This window comes from Humulus lupulus, chromosome 2 (genome assembly GCF_963169125.1).
Source record: "Humulus lupulus chromosome 2, drHumLupu1.1, whole genome shotgun sequence".
Lineage (NCBI taxonomy): Eukaryota > Viridiplantae > Streptophyta > Magnoliopsida > Rosales > Cannabaceae > Humulus > Humulus lupulus.
Genome location: NC_084794.1, coordinates 38856659 through 38881316, shown reverse-complemented (window position 1 = coordinate 38881316; position 24658 = coordinate 38856659). Strand labels below are relative to the sequence as shown.

At 36.0% G+C, this 24658-nt stretch overlaps 1 protein-coding gene across 1 annotated transcript; it reads right to left on the bottom strand.

Moving 5' to 3' along the window:
- Positions 1 to 21404: 21404 nt before the first annotated feature.
- On the bottom strand, positions 21405 to 24292 carry LOC133817695 (probable galacturonosyltransferase 10). The gene is made up of 2 exons (XM_062250273.1): positions 23919 to 24292; positions 21405 to 23180 (listed from the first exon to the last, which is right to left on the bottom strand). Exons 1-2 carry the CDS (start codon positions 24069 to 24071, stop codon positions 21729 to 21731), a joined length of 1605 nt encoding a protein of 534 aa, XP_062106257.1. The 5' UTR covers positions 24072 to 24292; the 3' UTR covers positions 21405 to 21728.
- Positions 24293 to 24658: the final 366 nt, after the last annotated feature.

The window sequence follows — 24658 nt, the reverse complement described above, 5'->3', positions numbered from 1 at the left end:
GCTTATCGGACCACAAAAAGAATATCGACCAGACATACTCTCTATTCAATGGTGTACGGATGGGAAGTAGCCATCCCAGTAGAAACGGCGATCCCATCTCACAGATGAGATACATACGATCCCATCCGGAATCACGCCTTACTCGAAGAATCCTTGGATCTCATCGAAGAGATCCGGGAAGAATCACAAGTGCAACTGAAGATGTATCAGGGAAAGATCGCAAGGAACTTTAACTTGAAAGTTAAGAGCCGAAGGTTCGATACCGACGATCTAGTCCTGAGAAGAGTCTTCCCTGCATCTCAAGATCTGGGCGTGGAGGTTCTAGGACCAAACTGGGAAAGACACTATGATATCCAAAATGAAGTATGTCTGGGAACATATCGCCTAAAGTGGCTAAAAGGAATAGAGGTCCCACAGGCCTAGAACGCAGAACACCTCTGCTGGTACTATCAGTAATCGGGAGGATTTAACTCTGCTCTCTCTAACATTTTTACTTTCAAGCAATGTACGCCCTAGGGCCATTTATTATTTAATGAAAATGGTGCGAACAAAACACCGTAAGAAATGTTTTAAGAAAAGAAAAAGTTCATGTTCGTCTTTAATTTTTACAGGAACAAGTGACCTAAGACTACACTCTTTGGTCACTTAGGGGGTAGGACCATCTATACAAGTCCAGGATTAAAAACAAAAAAGGATACAAAGCTCAGATCTTAGCCCTGATCCAAATTCGTATAGACTGGGAATCCAAAACCTGACTCCAAAAAAAAGGATGCAAGGCTTAAAGCCCAGTCCTAATCCAGACCCGTATGGTCTGGGGGGGTTCAAAATCTAACTCTCAAAAAATTGGTCCAGACCTAACGTGGTCTAGGATAGCCTAATCCCTATTCATTGTTTCCTTATAACTGTCTAGGACCATTGGAACTTGAATCTTAAGGTTTAAATTGATTAAATTTAGTCTTGTAAATGGTACAGGCTGTTGGAACCTGAACCTCGGGTTTGGGATTAGTTAATTAACTAAGTCTTATCTGAGAAATCCATAACAGTCCAAGTCGTTGGAACCTGAACCATAGAGTTAGGATAAACCAGTTAAGTTATATTTGGTAAGTCCAAAACGATCTAGGTCGTCGAGACCTGAACTTTGGTTTTAGGACAAAGTAATTACCTTCAACAATTTTTCCCCTAATGATCCTAACTATTGGAACCATAATTCCACATTTAATCCTTATTCACAGATAGTTGTAAAACACTTAGTGAAATTTTTAGGAAAAATAAATGAATATACAGCGGGAATCATTGTGCAAAGACAAAAAACCAATATAATAACAGGATAGTAAGATAGGCAATTGTCTTAAGTGCATCCGCACCCATAAAAAATATGTTTACAAAAACAAAGAAAAGGAGAGAGGAAGCCCCAAATAAAAGTACAAAGGCTCAGACTTGGGCTTCGTTCTGATCTGGGACGTCTGGAGTGTTTTCATCTTGCTAATCCCCATCAAGGAGTGTCGCGTCCTCTTTTTCCTTAGCCTCAAACTTGGCCCTCTTTGTAGCCGACTCCCGATAGAGGAGGAGATTCATATTCTTATCTTGAAGCCAGGCCATGTAAACGACCTCATCAAAAGTGGTCATCAACAATTCGTTAGCCTGCTCCTTCTCCTTGCGAGCCTCCTCTCTCCGCTTCATCTCCAGCTGGACCATGGCCTCCAAAGCCTGGACTTGTGCCCTGAAAGATGCCACCTTTTCCTAGTCTTGGCGAATTTGGGCCTCGGCTGCCTCCAAGATTGCCTTGGTTGAAGCCTCTGAGCCGCAAGCACGGGATAGCTCCACCTCCAGGTTATCTACAAACTTCTTGTGCTCAACATCTTTCCTGGACAGAGCTTCCTCATACTGAGCCTGAACCCGAGAAACCTCCTTGGCGAGGGCCTCCTTAGTAGCTTCTCTCTAGTTGATGGCCCCCTCCAGCTCCATCTAGACCGTCTCCAACTTCATTGTCATCTCTGCCACCAGCTTCGCGTTCCTATGAGCCAGCAAGGCATCTTGGAACAAATCAGAGTTAGAGAACACAAAAATACAACAATAATAAAGAAACAAAATAGGCAAGTGGCTTACCGCAATGGCCTGATGACGAATGGCCTGGGAGACGAAGAACGCATCTTTGCTAGCCAAGTTGGCGTAGTGTTTGAGCTGGAGGGTAGACATGGTAGTCCCCACCTAGGCCAGCAAGTCCACGGCAAGCGGGGTCGTGTCCTACCCCAACTTAGGCTGAAGCCCAATCTCGGCTGCCAACCGATCCATGATCTACTAGGGGCGTTGAAGGCCTCTGGACATTTGGAAAACTCCACCTTCAGACGGATGATCATGGCCCAGGCTACCTCATCCCGTTTATCACACCCTTCGTCCCAAACCCGGGACATCATTTTCATCATCTCCTCCAGGATGATTGAGTCCTCTTCCCCAAGAAGAGTCGGGTTGATGGGAAGCTCGGGAGCTCCAGTGTAACAATAAGGCTTTCACCAGAGGAACGTTCCTCGGTCACGGTGATGTCCTTTGTCTTGGCTCACTTCGCGGACTCCATGGAGACAGAGTCTATCTTCCTTTTGTTTGTCCCACCTCCTTCCGAAGGCTCCTACTCCAAGTTAATAATTTGGAGAGGAGCAAAGTGAAATGGATGTTGCTCAACAAGCATCACCAAAATTGAGGCTGCAGTTTGAACTCCCTTGGAAGCCCCCAGGTCCAGATCTGATTCCCTGAGGATCATATCAATGATCTTCTTCTTGGTCGGGCTCCTGACGGCTTTCTTTGCTAAAGCCTTGGCCGCAGCAGCCCTGGCTTCAATCATTTCCTTCATCTTGGCCACGGGATTAGACATGTCCGGTTCACCTAAGATAGGAATAAAAAACAAATTAGTAATGTAACAAAACGAGAATGATAGAAAAATACAATGGGAACATGCAAATCTATGTCCTCTGGGACAAACCTTTATCTATAGAATGGGCCCGACTAAGCTCTCTTAGTGCAAAAGCACGAATTTGATCCCCTATGTCACCCGGGTCCAAAAAGCTTCATACTGAAGGAACCAGGACAAATGCATGAGGGTCAGTGTGTATACGAAAATGGGGTAAGGAAGCCCCACGTTGCTAATAGTCTCGGTCAAATAATCCCGGTACCATTGCCTATTCCTAACAAAGCCCTTAATATGAGGGGCGTAAGTTAAAATCGGAGGCATTTTACGTTGCCCCGAGATGCTAGCCCCGGGAACTCCAGTGTTGGGCTGCCTTCCCTCGAGAAGGGCATCCAAATCTTTAGATTCGCCCTGCTCCACATGGCGCGCCTACTCTGTTTTCAATTTCTCTACATCCGCCTTGACCGCGGCCACCACCGCCTCGATAAGAATGAGGGCCAACTCCTCTCTCAGAGTAGGGTACCTCTCACATTGCAGTCCCCAAAGGCTAGGGGCGTCTATCGATTGATGGCCGGAAATCAGCCTGACCAATCAAAGGTTCTCCGTAGTCATGAACCCCCCCCCCCCCCACGTCTAGCTCCTCGGCACTAAGAGTGGCATAAAAAATTTTATAGTCCAGGATTGACTTAGTAAACAGGTTTGAGCGTACAGGTCTGTTCACAAGAACATGAGTATCCAATAAAAAAAAACAAAGGGCGAGATGAAGGATGAAAAGGATAACTTACCCACACGCTGAAAGTCCAACACCAGAGTGGGATTTTTCTCTAGAAGGAACCTAGATGTCATGAACCTGTAGTGTCTAACATTTGGGGGATGTTTCCAAGAGCTGTATAGAGCTGGACTGACGCCACGGTTCTTCAACTTATAAAATTTGTTCCGCATCTTGTCTTTGGAGTTTAGTTGCAGCTCCAATCGATAATAGTGCAGCACCTCCGCGGGGGTGGGTGTCGCGATCTCCTGCGAGGCACAAAATATATGCCATCCCACAACTTGTAGGCCTGGGGCAGGAGTTGGAAAGGCACGATCCCTACAAACTTGAAAAACCGCACAAAGTAGTCGTGGAGCGGGAGAATGGCTCCTGCACTGATATGTCCTACACTCTAGGCCCCGAATGTGCCCATTCTAGTGTGAGCCTTCTCTTCTTTTCGGGCCAACTTGTTGTAGAAAAGCCCTGGAGTCGAATCTATCCCGAAGGGTTTTTCCAGCGAGTTCAACATCTGGTAGTTTCGAAACTCATTCGCTTCCATGTCCATTTCCCACGTGTTGCCAGTGGGATGGTTATGCTCCTCCAAGATGACGGGGCCCACATTCACTATGTCTTTCTGTTGGGGTTTTATGCCCTAATTAAAACCCAAATTCTTTGTAATCTCATTTTATTATCAATAAAAGAATAGAAATCATTTTTTGACTTGGTCAATCACTTTGCTCACATGTTTTATTTTCATGATTATTTATTTAATATAAACTTCTATTAAATCCCGAGCATATAGCTAATCTTATTTATAGTGACGTAATCACAGTGGAATATAAATATGATTATATGTTCAAAAATAAGTTAGTCCTAAGATTAGTCAGTGCACCGGATTTACACTGACTTGCCAATCTACGATATGATCTACTTACACATTACAGTGTTATGTTCTTTCCAGAACATTAGCAAAGTAGATAAGATCGGATGTATTTGTTACATCGGACAGGACCGATATTGACAGTTGATAAGATAAGTAAACATACCGTTATTATCTATTCTAGTCATATCATATAGTTGACCATAGGTCAATTCAATCTCAATTCTGAGTGGTTAGTATTCTAATTTATTGTATTATTTGAGTTCTTTGACTTGTTCGTTACCAGCTTACCCTACGGACTAGCCCACACTTACATCTTGGGAACTCGGTAGTATAATTGAGTGGGAGTGTTAATCATAGATATGAACATCTATAGCTTCTGATGAAGAAGTGAAACGATGGTTTCCTTTTAGTTTGGTTCAAGGTGTTAAATGATAGAGATCTCATTTCAGTAATTAAATTAGTTTACTGAAATATCATTTACAAGGAACTAAGTGTTTTAAGGATAAAATACAATGAGGGGTAAAACGGTATTTTAGTCCTATCTCATTGTAGACCGTCTATAGAGGATTGAGTGACAATTATGGTTGTAACAATGGATAATTAATAGCGTATCTATATTTGTTATAGAGCGTTCTATGAATTCAAGAGTGCAATTCCAAGTCTATAGTGGAGTCACGGGGAATTAATAAGTTAGTAAATTTATTTGTTAGATTTATGATAACTTATTGGAGCTTGATTTCATAGGCCCATGGTCCCCATTGTACCTTGGATAAAATCATCTAGATAGTCTCAATTAATTGATTTAATCATCAATTAGAATTATCAAAGTTGACCAGGTCAATTTTGGATAGTTTCACAGAGTTGTGTAATTTTGAGAATAAAAGAGAAATTATGGCAGATTTATTAATTAAGATAAATTGGTATCTAAATTAATAAATAAATTTAAATCAAGGTTCAAATTATAAATAATTAATTTGATAAAGGATTTAAATAATTATTTAATTAATTAAATCAATAGAAAATAATACAGGCCTTGATTTTAAGTCCAATGGGCTTATAATCAAATGGGAAATTTCACGGGCCTATAGCCCATGATAATTTCGACCTAGGGCTTCAAAATAGCTGTTATTTTATTGATTTTTTAATCAAATTAAATGGCCTAATTGAGTCTATAAAAGGAGTGCTTATAGAGAAGTAAAAAAAAAAAGGGTTTTTGATAAGTCAGATTTTCTGATAGTTTTATATTCTCTCTAAACACAAGTCCTTTTCTAAGCCTCTTTGTATTTTCTCTTCTTCTCTCTATATCTATCTCATGTGTTGAGAATTGCCCATACTAGTCTAGGTGGTTCTAAGGATACATTGGAAGATCGTGAAGAAAATAGAAGATCGGTTCAGTTTCTTGATAATACTCTGCGACAGAAAGGATACAAGAGTTAGAGAAACTGAAGGAAGGACTCTTAATTCCGCTGCGTATACAGTAAGTATTATATTGTTTGTTTCTCTTTGAATTCAATTTAGAAACATGTTTTAGGCTATCTCGTATTAATTTGTTTAATATCAGATATACATGAAAATAAATAAAGATCCTGTATAAGTTATTTCCTACACTTTCATGTAGAGGGTGGCACCACGATCCATGATCGAAGACCTGGAGACGACAAGAAAAGCGAGAACCAAGCAGTTAGCACCAAAACCAAAGAAAACTGGTTAAGGTATGGGGATTCTTCTAAAACTGCTTGAAGAGGTCCCCTTCGGACCCAGATTTGGGAACAATTAAAGTCCCAAGAACATATGTCAGGAACTAAAGGCCAAGAATATTTTCAAATAAACTAATTCACCCAAACGTTTTTTAGACGTCCGGGTTCAATGATTCAGAGCAATCAAGCCTGCTCCATCAATCAAGTTATCGACAGAATGAAGTATCACCTAGAAAGTTCCCTATTGTTTATCTCTACCACTACGACTACCTAAATCCACCTTACATGGTGTTCGCGGCCCTAACGCCTACATGGTCGTAGAAACAACATGGTAACAAAAATGACGAAAAGAAATAAAGAAATGACTAGAAATTCAGCCTTGAATCCGAGGAGGCGATACAACAGTTTGTTGACGTTCTCAGACGGATCGGCCAAGATAGAGTTGTCTTCTTGATGAATGAAGTAAGGCTTTGTCAGAAACAGATGGGCACGAAAATACACTAACCGTCGGAAAAGTTTGTCAACAACTTCGGACATTCAGGGTTTTAGCTCTCTACTCTCTATTTTGAAAATTTGGGATTAGTAAAAGAGTGGAAGGGAACCTACTGAGGTATTTATAGGAAGAAAATTTCATGTTTAATCCAACGGTCCACAGTGAGAATACTAAGGCAATCCTCATCCGACTATTTCAGACGACGTAGAGGCATTAATTAGCCCAATCAAGTGCTAAATCGTTGATTCGTCAATCCACGATCCGCGCCTCCCTCATCCAACAATCCACATTGAAAATCCCAAGACAATCCCCATCTGACGGCTCCAGATAATGCAGAAGCATTAAACAACCTACTTGAGTGCTCAAAGCACCTTTTCGCATAGATGAGACACTTCGGGAAATGTGCTGACATCCATCAATCACCTAGATCATCAAAGGTTTTTCCCCAGATTAGTTGGGCACGAGTTGCACAGACGTGCCATCTACCTGGAGACACGTGTCTAGGACAGTGGGAATTCGAAAAGACAAGGATTAGTCAGTTGGCTTCCAAGTAAACGAACCTAGACTTAGGTGAATGAAACCGAGTCCTGGTAAACAAAATAGGACTTAGGTAAACGAACGGATGAAGACTTGGGGGTAAATGTTATCCATATTTTCCACATTGGACACGTGGCATGGCCAGATGAGTTACATGGGCTCTCGGGAGAGGCCCGGGCCCAACCAGGGCCTAGCGAACAATAAGCAACCGAACCCTATCGGCCTGGACCATGCCGAGCCCAATAACTAGCAAGTAGCACAAACATAGTAAGGGGGCCGAAATTGAGATACAGGCCCAAACCGCCTTCTCGGGCACACCCAATCTCTATCCTCTAGGATTTAAGGTTGTGGTGGTGGATAATCCATTCCAAGAGACGGATCCCGTCGAGTGGGATCTAGGTGAAGTCTCCGGGTCCATCGCCAATGCTCAAACCCACCATCAAGATGTTCGATCAATTATCGTATTCTGATGTCCGCCCTGGTAAATGAACCTGGACATCGGTAAATGAACCCGAACCATATGTCCGGGTAGAACAAGCTCAGTCCTTCCTACATCTGACGTGTCCCCGAGAAATTCGACAGTTGGGCTCCCTAACTAACCTGCAGAATAGGGTATGCACGGAACGTACAATGTTCCTAGGAAACGGTACTGCCACTACTCTGATAGATCATGTCCCTAGGATCCCCCTGGCAACCCACGCGGATCAGTCCGTGCCAACGTACAAAGGGAAGCTGTAATGCCCTACTTCCTTAGAGCCATTACTAAGTGAGTTTTAAATGTGTAATTAACTCACTAATCATGGTTTTAGGTTAAAAGTGCAGCTCAACTGTAATAAAAGCCATATAATTTGAAAATGTACTCACTCATTGAAATTATAAAACGTTATACATTTGGGATCCTAAAATTACTGTTTAGAAATATTTACAACTCAAAATATGATTTAATTTGACTAAACGACAAAACTCTGATTAATACATAATGTCTCTCAAAAATACCCCTGGCCGTGGTAGCCAGGCAGGCCAAACATGTACACGCCGCTTCACGCTCTCCGTACTCATGGTTGGTCGACCTTTCCCTTGCCCTTACCTGCACCATAGAGCATCTGTGAGACGAAGCCCAGTAAGAAAACTCAACAGAAGCAATCAACATATGCATAACTATCAATTAGCATACAACAAGTAGCCAACAGGCTAAACACATAACGACCATGTCGTCCCAGGCGCTTTACCAGGCCCTGGCGCTTTACCAGGTTTGCGGTCTACACCGTGAGGATGACTCAGGCATCTGAGAAGAGTCCCACCCTAGCGACTTGCACTCCGTGTGCTTACCGCCGCTCCCGGCCCTTTTCGTACTTGGCCTTGCACTCCACGTGCTTAACGCCGTTCCCAGCCCCTTGCCGTACCTGGCTCCCTGTCGTTCTCGGCCTTCGTCGTTCCCGACCCTTGCCGTTCATTTATAAATATGCAACACATAGCATAAATTTAACAAATACTTAAACAAACACAAACATAATTAATAGGGCTACGGCCTGCAACACAATCACACAGGGTCGTGCCCTACAATACAAACTATAGGACCACACCCTGCTCTACGGGTACAACAATTTTCTTACCTGTGTCCCGAGCTTCTTGAGCACTGAAATCCCGAGCACACTCCTCTAACCCAAGCCTCGCTGAAAACCTAGTCACAACACACAAGTAACACTCTTGTTACTAACCAATTCATAATTGTACCCCAGTACAAATCCCGTGCTCTCGAGACCTCCCGTTTCCCCCACACAAGGTGGCGAAAGTGTCCCCCGAGCCCCCTAAGCCAAAACCCTAAAAACACAAAATCCCATATCCTAAAAATGGCCTAGCGCCGCGGCATAGCCCTATAGGGGTCGCGGCACCCAGCAGGGCTCCCCTATCTTGATTCAACCCAGCGTCGCGACACAAAAGAATAGGGTCGCGACACTCATACACGAACCTAGAAAACTGGGTTTTTCCCAACATTTTTCTCGAGCCAAAACTCATCCAAATCACTACCAAAGTACACCCAAGTCCCAATTTGACCTAAAACTTCAAATAAATAGTATAGCAACTCAATAATACTAGCAGCAAACTCAAACACTCAACCAAACTCAAAAATCACCTAGTGGTTTAAAACTCCAGAAATGAATGGAATTCTTACCTCAAGTAGAAATTTGACCTGAGATGTTTTCAAATCCAGTTCCAAGCTCAAATCCACAAATTCCCAAGCTTAACCTTGCCAAAACTTCTTCCCAAAATCCATAAAGCAAAATACAATTCAGTTTTCAAACCACAACATTTCTTAACTGAATTCAACAAGGAACCGAGTTAAATACTTACCCTTGCACCTGGCTAAGTCTCCCAAATCCCAGCCTAGAATCCCTTGAATTTCTGGCCTTAAATCTTTCTCAAACATGCACTATGGAGAAGGAGAGAGAAACCGATTGGAAGAGAGAGAGAGCTGAGAGAAATTGAGCCTTTTTCCTTCCTTCCTCTGCTTTTGTCTAAGTGTCTCTAGAATACCCAGCTCCCAAATTGAATTTATCCTCTTTCCAAAATGACTGAATTGCCCCCTTAAATTAACCTAAGTCCTCAAATATCACCAAGGGTAGTTTAGTCATTTGACATATCCCGTTAAATCCTCGAGTACACCTAAAAATCTCTGTTAATCCCGGCATACTCAAATCATTACTAAATTACTACCCGATACTTAATAAATCCCAAACTCATGTTATATACCCAAAATACCCCTAGACTCCTCCCGAGCCGGGTATTTGACCCCGTTGGGACTTTCCAGCTAAACTGCTCTCTAGGACCGTCTCAGTTCGTGCATCACAAATATATCACCACTCACACGTGGTGTCAATCACAATATACATAAATATTGCATTTATGCCCTCAACAGGCTAAAATTACAAATATGCCCCTAGCAACCAAATGGGGCCCACATGCATATTTAATTCACCTAAACATGCATTTATAATCACATACTTATCAAATTCACATATTAACACAACAAATCAATTATTACCCTCCAGGCACGCTAATCAAGGCCCTAAGCCTTATTAGCAAATTTGGGATGCTACAGAAGTTGTAAGGCTCTATTAAACTTAAGTCGGCCCAATGGGCCTAGATTAAAAACTTATAATCATGTTACACCCTTGTATTATGGCTCCGTTAGCGAGCACTTATGATAATATCCTTATTGGGCCCGGATTAGTCTGGCCTAAGTCACATGACTGCCTATAAATAGGGTCATTCGTGCACTATAGCGAGGACCCAATTTTCTCTTGTAAGCAAAACGTTGCTGAACTTGCAGAAAACCTCCATTGTTAAACTCTCTAAAGCCTAATACTAGTGACTCGTGGACTAAGGCTCATTAACGCCCCAACCACGTAAAAACTGCGATCTTGTTCATTTCTCAACCTTTCTTTCTAGCTCTTATTTTTCAATATATTTATAGTTTCTAAAAAACTCGGTAAACAGGGTGCTAATGTGAATTTATTGTCTTATTCTGTTTATAAACAACTTTGTCTTGGTGAACTATAACCTACTTCTATAACTGTTCAATTAGCCGATCGTTTTGTGAAAATTCGTAAAGGAATTATAGAAGATATTTTGATAAAAGTTGATAAATTTTATTTTCCTGTTGACTTCATTGTTTTTGATACTCAAACTGTAGAAAATGTGCATGCCCAAATTCATATCATTTTAGGTAGATCATTCTTAGCTACTTCTAATAAAATCATTAATTACGTCATGCAATTTTGAAATTATCTTTTAGAAATATGACTATTGAATTGAATGCATTTAATGTTGCTAAATCTGTTGAGTGTGAGGAAGTGCATGAAGTTAACATGATTGAGAATTTTTTTGAAGATGATTGATATGACTTGTTTGACTTTAGTGAATTTTTTTTTTGGTATGAGCTTACATGTTGATGATTATATAAATGATGTGAATTCTTTGTTAGAGTCTATGCCCTTAAATGATACAAAAACTAAACCTTTTTCACTCCTAGTCATATTCAATCAATTTCAGAGTCTCCAAAGTTAGACCTAAAACCTTTGCTAGAAAATTTAAAATATGCTTTTCTAGGAGAGTTTGAAACCTTGCATGTTATCATAGCATCCACCTTAGATAAAGAACATGAAGATAAATTGTTAGATGTCATTAGAAAACATAAAGAAGACATAGGTTGGACCATTGGAGATATTAAATGAATTATCCCATCCATATGTATGCATAGAATCCATCTAGAAGATAATGCTAAAACCTCTCGGGAATGTTAAAGAAGGTTAAATCCAAATATGAAAGAAGTAGTGAGAGAAGAGGTCATTAAACTATTAGATGTAGTTATCATTTACCCTATTTCTTATAGTCAATAGGTTAGTCCAGTTCAAGTTGTGCCTAAAAAGTCTAGGATCATAGTTGTTGAAAACAAAAAAATGAATTAATCCATACTAGAGTACAAACATGGTGGAGAGTGTGCATAGACTATAGAAAGCTAAATAGCGTTACTAGAAAAGACAAATTTCTGTTACCCTTTATTGATCAAATGCTTGAACGTTTAGCTATCCATGTATATTATTGCTTTCTTGATGGGTATTCGGGATATAACCAAATCCCCATTGCCTCAGAAGATCAGGAAAAGACTACATTTACATCCCCTTTTAGGACTTTTGTCTATCATCGCATGCCTTTTGGATTATGCAATGCATCTGCGACTTTTTAAATGTGTATGATTTCAATTTATTCTGACATGGTTGAAAGATTCCTTGAAGTAATTATGGATGATATTTATGTGTTTGGATCATCCTTTGATGAATGTTGGCACCATCTTTCTCTTGTCTTGATTCATTGTAAAGAGAAAAACCTTATGCTTAATTGGGAAAAAAGGCCGTTTTATGGTTAAAAAATGAATTGTATTAGGACATGTGATTTCGCCTGAGGGAACAGAAGTTGATAAAGCTAAATTTGATCTCATTTCAAAACTTCTCCCTTCTAAAACTGTGAAAGAAATTAGGTCATTTTTAGGCCATGCCAGTTTCTATAGAAGATTTAAAAAAGACTTTAGAAAAATTTCTCAACCTTTATGCCATTTACTTGAAAAAGAAATGCTCTAGTCTTTGATAATAATTGTCATGTTGCCTTTGAGAAATTAAAATAATTGTTGACTATTGCACCCATTATTCGACCCCTTGATTGGAAAATACATTTTGAAATAATGTGTGATGCTTCTAATTATGATATAGGTGGTCTTAGGACAAAGACTTAAAAAAATACCTCATATAATTTACTATGCTAGAAAAACTTTAAATGATGTTCAATTAAATTATTCCACAACCAATAAAGAATTGCTTGCTGTTGTTTTTGCATTGTAGAAATTTAGATATTCTTTGTTTGGGTCTAAAATTATTGTCTATTCTGATCATGCTGCATTAAAATATCTCTTGTTGAAAAAAGATGCTAAGTCTCCTTTGATCCGTTGGATCCTGCTTTTACAAGAATTTGACTTAGAAATACATGATAAAAGAGGTCTGAAAATGTTGTTGCTGATCATTTGTCTAGGCTAGTGGTTGTAACTACTCATGAATACACGCCTATCACTGAAACATTTCCTGATGAATATTGATGCATGTTTCTTCCTGATGAACAAATAAATACCATCTCATTGGTCTAAGCATGATAAATCTGAATTTTATTCCGAGGTGAAATTTTTTTATTTTGGATGATCCTTACTTGTGTTAAATATAGCCATGATCAAATAATTAGAAGATGCATTCCAAATTGTGACCAATCTAAAATCATATCTTTTTGTCATGATCATGCATGTGGAGGACATTTTAGTGTTAAGAAAACAGTTGCTAAAGTTTTACAATGTGATTTTTATTGGCTTACTATCTTTTGTGATACATATGTTTATTGTAAAGCTTGTGAACAGTTCCAAAAGTTAGGAAGTTTAACTAGAAGAAACATGATGTCTTTGAATCCTATTATTATCATTGACATATTTGATGTTTTGGGCATTGATTTTATGGGACATTTTCTAACTCTTTTGGTAATCTTTATATTCTTGTTGGAGTTGATTATGTGTCTAAATGGGTCGAGACTATTGCATGTCACACTAATGACCACAAAGTTGTGCTTCAGTTTTTGAAAGAAAATATATTTTCCCGTTTTGGTTCACCACACGCTATCTTTAGTGATAACGGTACACACTTTAGTAATAATCCATTTGAACATTTGATGAAATAATATGGCATTACACATAGAGTCTCAAAACCATATCACCCACAAACTAGTGCTCAAGTTGACGTGTCTAATAGGACTTATCGTACCATGTACAAAACGCTCATTGACATGTCACCCTATAGAATTGTGTATGGGAAGGCATACCACTTACCTGTTGAATTAGAACATAGAGTCTATTGAGCAATTAACCAATTAAATTTTTCTTTAGACAAGGCAGGTGAGAAAAGAAAGCTTCAATTGAATGAGCTAGACGAAATTAGGAATGATGCATATGACTATTAAAAAAAGTATAAGGATCGTATGAAATTTTACCATGACAAAAACATTTTGAGAAAAGATTTTTCTCCAGGTCAAAAAGTCCTTTTATACAACTCGCGTTTGCATCTATTCCTAGGAAAATTATGCTCTAAGTGGACCGGTTCTTATATTGTTCGAGTTGTTTTCCCACATGGAACTATTGAAATTGAAAATCTTAACAATTGTGATATTTTTAAAGTTAATGGACAAAAATTAAAATTATTTATAAAATTAAAAACTGATGAAGTGGATGAGATCCTCCTTGAGGGTCTTGTTTACCAAGCTCTTTGATTTCTATTGGTCTTGGTAACTTGTGTTTTTTTTTGTTTTATGTATAATTTAATTTTTGTCTATTGTATCTTTTACTCTCTTGACGATGCATCATATCGAGGAATGACCATTCTAAATTCTAAACTATTTTACTTTTCAAATTGTATTTGTGTTTTAACACATTGAGGACAATGTTTAAATTAAATTTGGAGGTAGCGAGTTTATATGGTTATTATTCTTATGAGAGTATGTGTGTTTATTGTATTTTGTGTTAATTTGTTTAAAAAATCTTTTTTTGTGTTATTTTGTATGGAAAAAAAATTGGTGATATTTTTCATTTTCATTGATAAAAATCTTGTTTGTGTTTGAGTTTAGTTCTCTTAAAAATATGAATAATTTTTTATAAGCTTTTTTTTTTTAATTATTTGGTCAATTTTGTTTATAACAAAAATTATATTTTTCATAATAAGAACACTTTTATTAACCATTAGTTAAATGAAAAAAAAAATGAAAATCTATTTTATAAAGCAAAATTGAATATTTGATTAATTATATAAGCTTAACTTTTATTCATAATTTCTTGAGAATTATTTTCAACATGTAATTTTTGAGAAAATACTTTTTATATCAACAATAAAATAAATGTGTGTTTTAATTTTCTTTTGCTTGAGGACTAGCGAAACATTAAGTTTGGTACACGATCACACGAAAAATGTGCCCATTGTTATCCGAATGGTTGGAAGGTTGATCTTGGCTCAAAGGAGTCAAGGTGCCGCACGGGCATATTCGCTGTCAAAATGTCAGCCCGTGACACCCAACAGCCCACCTGCCCCTTTTTCTTTGAGCCCACCAATGGTCTCCTTGTCCCACAATGTCCAAAAATGTCATTTTTTACCAAACTTTTTTGCACATTTTACTACAAAATCAATCATTACATCCCAAAATTCACCTTCACATCTTTTTACACTAATTTTTTCATATTATTCTTCATTTAAAATTTAATTTAATCAATTTAATTAATATAAATTGATTACTTTAAACACTTTATTTTGGCTAAAGGTAGTTTCAAGAGTATTTTGGGGTGCTTAATTTTTGGGTAACTATCATCTTTTCTACACTTTCTCTCTACATTTTCTCTCTTCCTTTTGGAAGACCATTTTGTACCAAGTATGTATTTCTTTTGTAATTTGTTTTGGATTCTAGTTACGTGCTTCTAATATTTTTCATAAGATTATTAAGATCATGATGAAGCAACTTGTAACTAGATAGTATTTATTTTTGTATGTTGATTTCCCTTGTAATGCAACAAAGTTAATTGGATTTTTCTTCTTCATATATGCCTTTCATCTTTAATATCTTGTATTTTTTATTTTTAGATAATATTACACTTTGTTCTTCATCTTGCAAAATCATAATATTCTTTGATTAAGGTGTGTCATTAAATTGTACACATCCAATGCTTAAAACAAAAATATTATGTTTAGCCTTATAAATAATGTTATTGATTTTTGTTGTTTCACATTAAATACTTTGAAATTATATTTTTGAAAAGTGAAAAAAAAATCCTATATTTCTTAGAAATAATTTGTGCTTAAACTATAAATCTATTTTGAATGTGATATAGTTTGATTTATTTCAACTATCAATAAACTTGGGAATCAATATACTAATAAATATTATTAAACTTACATTTTGTGATTCTAGTATCTTAATAATTTTTCTCTTACAACTTTTTTATAATGGTGCACTGGATGAGGAGGTATGTGATCGACCAGAGGTCATAATATCTTCTTTTGTAAACATGAGGACACTCCATCTTGTGTGATTTTCTAGTTGAAAATATTGGAACTTTCCCTGTACTTATATCTTCTGTTCCACCCGGACGACTAGAGCTTGTGCCAGGTGTTTGGTGTCCTTGACATGGTATGTGTGCCCATGCAATAGGAGGTACTGGCTGTTCTTGTACTTGTTCGACTTACGAATCATCAAACCTGTCAATCGACACTTCTGCACTATAATATGCCTTTGAATCGTCCCCCGACCCCTCATCATTATCTTCATCAAATTCAGCTACCAGATCGTCATTCACAGAAGATTCGTCCTCATACATGTTGTCTTTCAGGAAACCAATAGGACCTCCAGTTGGGATATCAGCATCAATAGTACCCATAAGAACTATTTCTAGAAAAAAAAATTCCCACCTCACTATGAACTTTTAACATTAGGATTGGGAGTGGAAGATGGATCTGCAATGAAAATCTTCTTAACAGTAGTGACACACAAGGCAATCCTTTCTTATAATGTTATTACTAAGAATGCACGGACATCAAGATCACTTTCAACATGAACGGGTGTAAATGGTTGGTCGTCGCGTGTGTAAGGAACCTCCAATTTCAACCCATACAGCTCTTTATCAACACAAAGTGCCTTGTGCAATATGTCAAGAAGTTGCAAGTGTTATATCATTCTCTATCAATATCATTGTACACTGAGCATCCTTGAAAATCCACTTCCTCCCATCCATTTCCCAAACACCATTGTAAGATACAAAAACGTAAATAATGGAACCTGTGATGAAAAAAAACAAGGAACAATTTTTTTTCTTCAGATTTAACAAAGAATCCTATCAAGTCTATATTGAGCATTTATTGAGCTTATATCGAGCAGCTATCGAGCCTACATCGAGCAAAAAATACAACAAGATATATTCACCTAACCCGACCCTAACTAAGTATTTTCATCGAGCCATTATCGAGAAACCATCGAGCAGCTGTTGAGAAACTACCAAACCAAAAAGTCTATGTTCCAATCAAACCCTATCGAGTACCAATCAAGAAAACATAACTTTACCTATCGAGTCATTATCGAGCCACAATCAAGCACCTATCAAGCTTATAAAAGAACCTATCATCTACCTCTTATCGAGCTCCAATTGAGCAAAAAAGTTGCAGAAAACCCACAAAATTGCAGATCAAGAAATCTCTCAAACAAACCAAAAAAACACAAATCTATACTCAGATCTGTTTGAAATAGCCAAAAAAAAGTAAACAAAGAGTACCCAACACAAAAAAAAAAAAAAAAAAAAATCTTCTTATCCATGGTTTTTCTCCTCCAAAATTCCTCAAATGGATGTTCCCTTTCATATTGGGATCTTTACAGCCACCATAGAGATGCCTTTCAACGATTTGAGAACGAAATGTGGCTATGATTGTGGTATTCTAGTGTAAATTATGGGTTTGGGTGGGGGAGACCTGGGTTTCGTGAGAGAGATAAGAGAGAGAAAGAGAAGAGAGGTGATACAAAGGAAATTTGCGACAAAAAGACATTATTTATGCATTATTGTACTCAAAAAGACCTTATCCTAAATTTTGGCGGTGAAAGTACCTTCTGTCCACTTTCTTTGACGGTAAAAGTACCTTCCATCCATTTTATTTGACAACCGTTAAAAATCTTCCATTATTTGCAGCAAAATGACCTTATTTATGCATTATTTTACTCAAAAAGACCTTTATCCAGTATATTGTACTAAAAAAAAAACCTTCTGTCTAAATTTAATTTTTTTTAATTTAAATTAGGATTTAATTCTTTTAAAATATAATTAAAACTTAAAAAAATAACACATTTATTTAAAAATAAAGTCTCATTTAATATTTTTAAGTCTTAATTATATTTTAAAAAATTAAATGAGATTTTTAATTTTATTAAATACATATGTTATAACAAAATTACCATTAAATTTTGAATGATATTTACACCCAAAAATATAAAAATGAAATTAAATTATTTTTTAAATTTGTTCTTAATAATTTTTCTCAATTTTCTTGAAATTCTTCCATTTCTTTTTTGTGTTAATTTCATTCATTTTTTTATCTCGTTTTCATAATTTTCTTAAAAAATAATGTATATTTTTTTTAAAAAATTTTTTCACTTTAACAAGTTTTTATATATATAAAAATATAGTATTTTAATTTTTTTTTATATCTAAATATTTAAAATATTTTTATTTATTTGCATTTTTTTTAAATATGAAAATGAAGAAAAAAAAAGTGAGCATAAGTTATCAATTAAGAATTTATTAATAAATGTGTTATTTTTTTAAGTCTTAATTATATTTCAAAGAATTAAATCCTAATTTTTTTTTTAAAGAAAATTAAAAGTAGACAGAAGGTCTTTTTTAGTACTATATATTGGATTAAGGTCTTTTTGAGTAAAATAATATATAAATAAGATTTTTTGTTGTAAATAATGGAAGATTTTTAACGGTAGCCAAATATAATGGACGGAAGGTACTTTTATTGTCAACGAAAGTGGACGAAGGATACTTTCATCACCAAAATTTGGAATAAGGTCTTTTTGAGTACAATAATACATAAATAAAGTCTTTTTGTCGCAAATTTCCTTTGTATCACCTCTCTTCTCTTTCTCTCTCTTCTTTCTCTCTCTCACGAAACCTAGGTCTCCCTCACCCTAACCCACGATTTGCACTACAATACCACAATCACACCCACATTTCATTCTCAAATCGTTGAAAGCCATCTCCATTGTGGCTGTAAAGATCCCAATATCAAAGGCAACATCCATTTTGAGGGATTTGGGAGGGAAAAACCATGGGTAAGAAGATTGTTTTTTTTTTTTTTGTGTTGGGTATTCTTTGTTTACTTTTTTTTTTTGTTATTTTGAACTGGTCTGAGTATAAGTTTGTGTGTTTTTTTTGGTTTGTTTGAGAGATTTATTGATCTGCGATTTTCTGGTTTTTCTATAATTTAACAAGAACTTGAATATTATTTGACTATAATACTTGTTTTATATAGAAAAAATTATATCATACTCCCTCTAAAAAATATTTGATCTACCTTGGTAGCGATCTCCAATTGATATGCGAGGTGAGACCAAATTAGATAAATAAGTTCGAACTTTTAAGTGCTAGGATAAAAATGCTAACAATAATAAGGCTTATTAGTATTTTTTTTCTTGAACTATTACCAATCTAAATCGTGCCCCTAAATTTTTCAACCTGTTAAAAAATATCCCTGAACTATTCGCGTTACTAAAACGTGGGACTTTCGTCCAATTTTGCTAACAGAATGACGATATAGCAATTTGGGCGATGATGTAGCAATTTGGGCGCGGATGTGGCATTGCCACATCAATGCCTCATTTATAATTTATAGAATAAATAGAATTCTTGCCCTCCAGACTATTACCACTACCAAACTGTGCTCCCCAAATTTAAATTTTTTAAAATTAAACAAAATTTTGAATATTAAACTAAAAATTTACTTAAATTAAAATAAATTATGGTGAAAAAAGTTGGTTGAGATGCTGAGCGTGCTTCTGGGCGAACTCGAAGTTGGCTAGGTAGCGACGTTGTGGACAGGCTAGGCTCATGCAGGTTCCCCGGCAACATTCAACTCCGGTCTCGCCTATGTCATCCTTTTGCATATTTCCCTCTCCCTGCCATCTCATATCTCTTCTCTTTCTCATTTGTTGAGTGTCCTAGTATGTTTGGATGGTGCAAAAATATGAGAAAAGAATAGAAAATATGGGTTTTTGGTTTTGTGTTTAGTGTCAGATTTTATACGTATATGGATTTGAGAGATTGAAAATTTGATTTGTATAAGTTGTGATAATTTTTTTTGGTTGATTTCTTGTTATGATAAATTGATGAGTATTGTTGAGATTGTTTGGTTGGTGCAAAAGTGAGTGAAAGTGAAAGAAAATAAGATTTTTATTTTATGTAGTTTTTTTTATCAAATTTTTTTCTAACTTTGTAAGATATTTAATTTAATTTAAATGAATTTTTAGTTTAATGATTCTTGTTTAATATGCACTTAAGTACCCAAGTTTATTTGTTGACAGTAAAAGTAGCCAAGATCAACTTTTAGTTACAATGTAGGTATCTGTCATTAACTTTGTCGTTAGATGGTAACGTGACAGATTGGTTTAAAGAGATATTTGTGGCAAAAGTATCTAAGTTGTGTTAAAAGTTGCACTTAAATACCTAAAATATTGTTGAATGCTGAAAAAAGTTGGGTACTTAAGTGCAACGTTTAGTACAACTTAAGTACTTTCGCTGTAAATATCTTTTTAAACCAATCTGTTATGTCGCCATTTAATGACAAAGTTAACGACAAGTACATTCTATTCAACTAAAAGTTGATCTTGGATACTTTTTCCATCAAAAAATAAATTTGGGTATATAAGTGTAACTTTAATTACAACTTAAATACTTTCACTACAAATATATCGTAAAATAATAAATAAGAAATTAATTTTATCTCGAATTTAGTAATTTTCCTTTATAAATAACACGTGATATGAAAATGAAATTACTCCATTAAATATATATTTTATATATAACCTACTAATAATATATGTCTTCTTAGAATTTAAGTATTAATTAAGTTTACTTTTTGGATATCTATTTTTGTTAAAATATTTTGAGTTGAATATTTCATATTTACATAACTATTTAATATGATTAAGTATGTTTACTTGCTTTTTGTAACTTTATTTCTTATTAAATTTATAGTTTCAATGGTTTTGTGGAATTATATTTTTATTATTGTTATTATTATATTGAAGCTCAAATTTAGGCTGCTACATGTATTAGTATAAAGAACAAATAATTTCAGTTATTTCAAATGTAAACTTTGAGTGAGGATGGGACTTGTTAAGTAGGTCACCCTACTAATTATCAATTAATTTTAAAATAGAACCAATAAATCTTAAAATAATATTATTGTCCAATAAGATTAAGTAATAGCATATTAAGCCACCCCACGTATTAATCATTGGTTTTCAATTAGATTCTTATAAATCTTAATAATGAGAATGCAGAAAAGAAAAAGAAAAAAAAATGATTGAGTGAAAAAGACCCTTAGAACTTTTGCCTAGCTCTCTTCCATCTTCCGTCTAGTTCGAGTCCTAATAATAAATGTCAGTCTCAGTAATGTAGATTTTAAGAAATTCCACTCCAATGCATTAGTTGGGCTCAAAGATAGCTCTCTCGACTTTTGTAATTGATTAAATTTAGGCTCACACATTTGAATACACATTTGAATTAAATAAATATTCGCAATCTAATATCATATCACAAATTGATACCTCATGTAGTCTTATACAGCTTAAAATAAAAATAGTAATACTCCATTCTACGTACCAGATCTATATTAATTTCATAGCATCTGAAAACTCAAGTACTAGAAAAACAATTACATTTTAAATATACCAATAATGTTTTAAATATACACTTATTAATTGGAACATTTTTGGTTTCATTTTGTTAGGAGAAATATTTCTCATGGAAACAATAAAATAATAATATTAGTCCACTTTTTTTTATTATTAGACATATTTATCCTAATTCTCAACTAAAAAGTGAACGTTTTCAGCTTTAGGAGCAGAGAAAAGCATTAACAATTTTGAATAGTTCAGATGAAATAATTGATCTATTACACTACATATTAGGACCAGAAAACCAACTACAATTCCCTCTTGCAACTGCTAGCCATGCTTGACATAGCAAAAATCGTACAAGCATCCCCTCAAACCTCCAAAAATTAGAGATATTACCGTGCACCAACCTCGTCTTGGAACTTATCTAACATTCCTAATGGAATTTTCATTGTCCAAAATCAGTGGAAATTGCAGCCTTGCAGTAATGGATGAGTATAATCAACATATTTCTCCCAAAGGGGCTTGTACTTTTCTATTCCAATCTTCAACCATGGCTTTGAGTTCCCATTGAAATGCAACACAGCACCCTTCTCTATCAACTGATGATCAACATTTGTATATCCCAATCCCAATACATGCCATGAGGGATCCAGAGGCTGTGTCAACCCATAGAATGTCAATAACCCAGGAGGCAATGTACCGAGTTTCCACAACGTTCGGTCAACGTTCCTCTCTTGCCAATAATGGTATATTCCGGTAACATTCCTTTTTCTCCACTCAACCAAATCAAATACATTCATCCCAAATGCCCATCCACAGGCATCGGGATCAAAGTGTGATCTTATAAGAGGATGAGAGTAGTTCAAGTATTTATGGTATCTATGAAATGTCTCCATGCATGTCTCCACAGCTCCATTGACATTGTTATTTAAATCTAGGGAGAAAAGACCAGACAGATCCTTTTGAACAACAATGTCATCGTCAAGGAAAACAACCTTCTTCAGTGCAGGGAAAACTTCAGGAATATAAAACCTGAGGTGGTTCAGCATGGACAAATATTTGGGATTCCGAAACTTAATAGGAGTTCGAGCATCGACACTACTGCCAGAAAAGTAATAGTTCTGAGTTTCAGAGTCTTGGAGCTGTTTAAGAACAGGGACATAAGAAGCATTTAGCCAAGTAAAGTCTTCAAACTTTTGGACCTCAACAGTCACTCCTCGGAAACTGTTCATGGAGAACCAAGCTTTCATCGCTGCATAATTTATTTCATCAGTAACCAGATGGAAGACAACCTTTTCAGGACTTTTGGAATTTAAAGCAGTTGAATTGACCACGACTGAAGTAGCAAGGATATTGTCAGAGAAGATACAGAAATGGTAGAGATTGTTATCTTTAAGTTTCATATCCATTTGTTTTCTATCCTTGAATTTCCTCTGTAAACTTGAGTCTCTAAACCATTCAGTAGTCAAACGGACGCCAAGGCAGTATAAACTTTTTGGAACTTCTTCAGCTGCTATCTGTCCATATTTCGAACTCTTCTCATTCACAGAGCTCATCTGTTCTTCAAGACCTTGGATTTTGGCTTTCAGTCTCATAATCATTGTAGCACTATCATAATGGAATTGCTGGGCTTGATAAAGTAGAATAGCCATGTCATGGATAGTGCCTTCTGATTCTCCAACTGTCAATGGAGCTCTCCTTAATGCAGCATTTGAGAGGAGAAACTGTGAATTGCGGATCTGGGCACTCAACTCCCAAGCAAACTGAAGATTGTTACTTTCTTTGGCAATCACAACAAAAGCTTTTGCAAGCGAAATTTGGTCGCTTATCTGCCTCGCCACTGAGTTAGGGTTCAACATTTCTTCAGTAACATTAAGACCTTCCATGATTCTGTCATGCCGGAAAGATCTCTGCATAAGAATACAAGCATATACTATATTATATTCCAAAGAAAACAAATTTTAGAACAACCAACTCCTGTTTATTTCCCAAAAAAAAAAGAAAGAAAGAGAATATATGACGTCCTGCCAAAACAGCAGTGCCTTACCAACCATAACAAATATGCAAATAATTATGTTGTTCATTATCAAAAATCATATAAACTGTAATAACTAATAATCGCAGCACAGTCAATCAAGCACACGCCAGCCAATGTATTCTCAAACAAGTTTAAAGGGAATATTTAAATAGTGTCATCACCAATTGACAGAGCAAGAATATATGTCAAACACACTAGATTGCCTTGTTTTTTGTTTGGAATGGCATGCAACGGTTAAGGTCTGAAGCTTGATTAGACAAATGGAATACAATACCATAGACATTTCTTCACAAATAATTTGATTCAACCAGTAATTTAGCCTATAAAAACTCTGTATTGTTACTCAAACTGAAACCTTTTACATGCTTAAAAGATCATTAAAGGGTCCATAAGATCCATAAAAAAAACGTTAGAAACAAATCAATCATCTTAAGTTAATAACTGAAGCTAACACATATACCAATGGCAACCATTCTCCCAACTCCAACAAACAATCTGAAGCTTCAATGACCAACATAATAAAGCAAAGATATATTTTAAGACAATTCCCATCTGACCCAATTGAATATTATTTTATTTTATTTATTTTGCAAAAAAGTGAGATCTTTACCCTTGAAATGGCGGGCCTGGACTCAATCTGATTCCCTTTGCTCAAAACATAAATGAAAAGCAAAACCGCCACAGCACAGAGAGGCCACCACAGAACATTCGAGAACAGCCGCCGCCTCACCGGGCGCCGAAACTCCGCGGGTCTCCGCCTCATATCCAGAGGAAAAGATTGAGAGAGAATAAGAAAGAGTTCCGAACCCAATTAGCGATACCCAGATCTATACGGAGAAAGGGAGATTTGGGATTTGAAAGCTTCAAGGCTGTGTGAGGAACTCGCTCTCCCTCTCCCTCTCCGTTTTTTTTTTTTTTGTTGGTTTAAAAATAAAAATTGAAAAGTACAATTGGTTTAGTGTCAAAGTCTAATAAAGTCTAATTGAATCGATAATGGCAGCTGAAAACGACTCTCTCTCTCTCTCACACACACAGCCACAGATGATCTCCTTTTGAGTAACGGTGTTGATCTTGCATTTCCTCTTTTATATTTACTTCATTTTCCTATTTTCGATTATTTTATTTCCATTTTCACTTACCAATAGCACACAAATTATATCCCAAAATTTGGACAAGCTTTCATAAAATGCCAAAAAATGGTATAATTTCTCTTTTTCTTGCTTCCTCTTATAAAATCAGGAAATATTTTTTTATGGGTCTCTACATAATCAAAGAAATAGGAAAGTCTCATTTTTATTTTTACCTATTTACAACTAGAGATTTTTATTTTCTTTTTTCTATTGATTATTA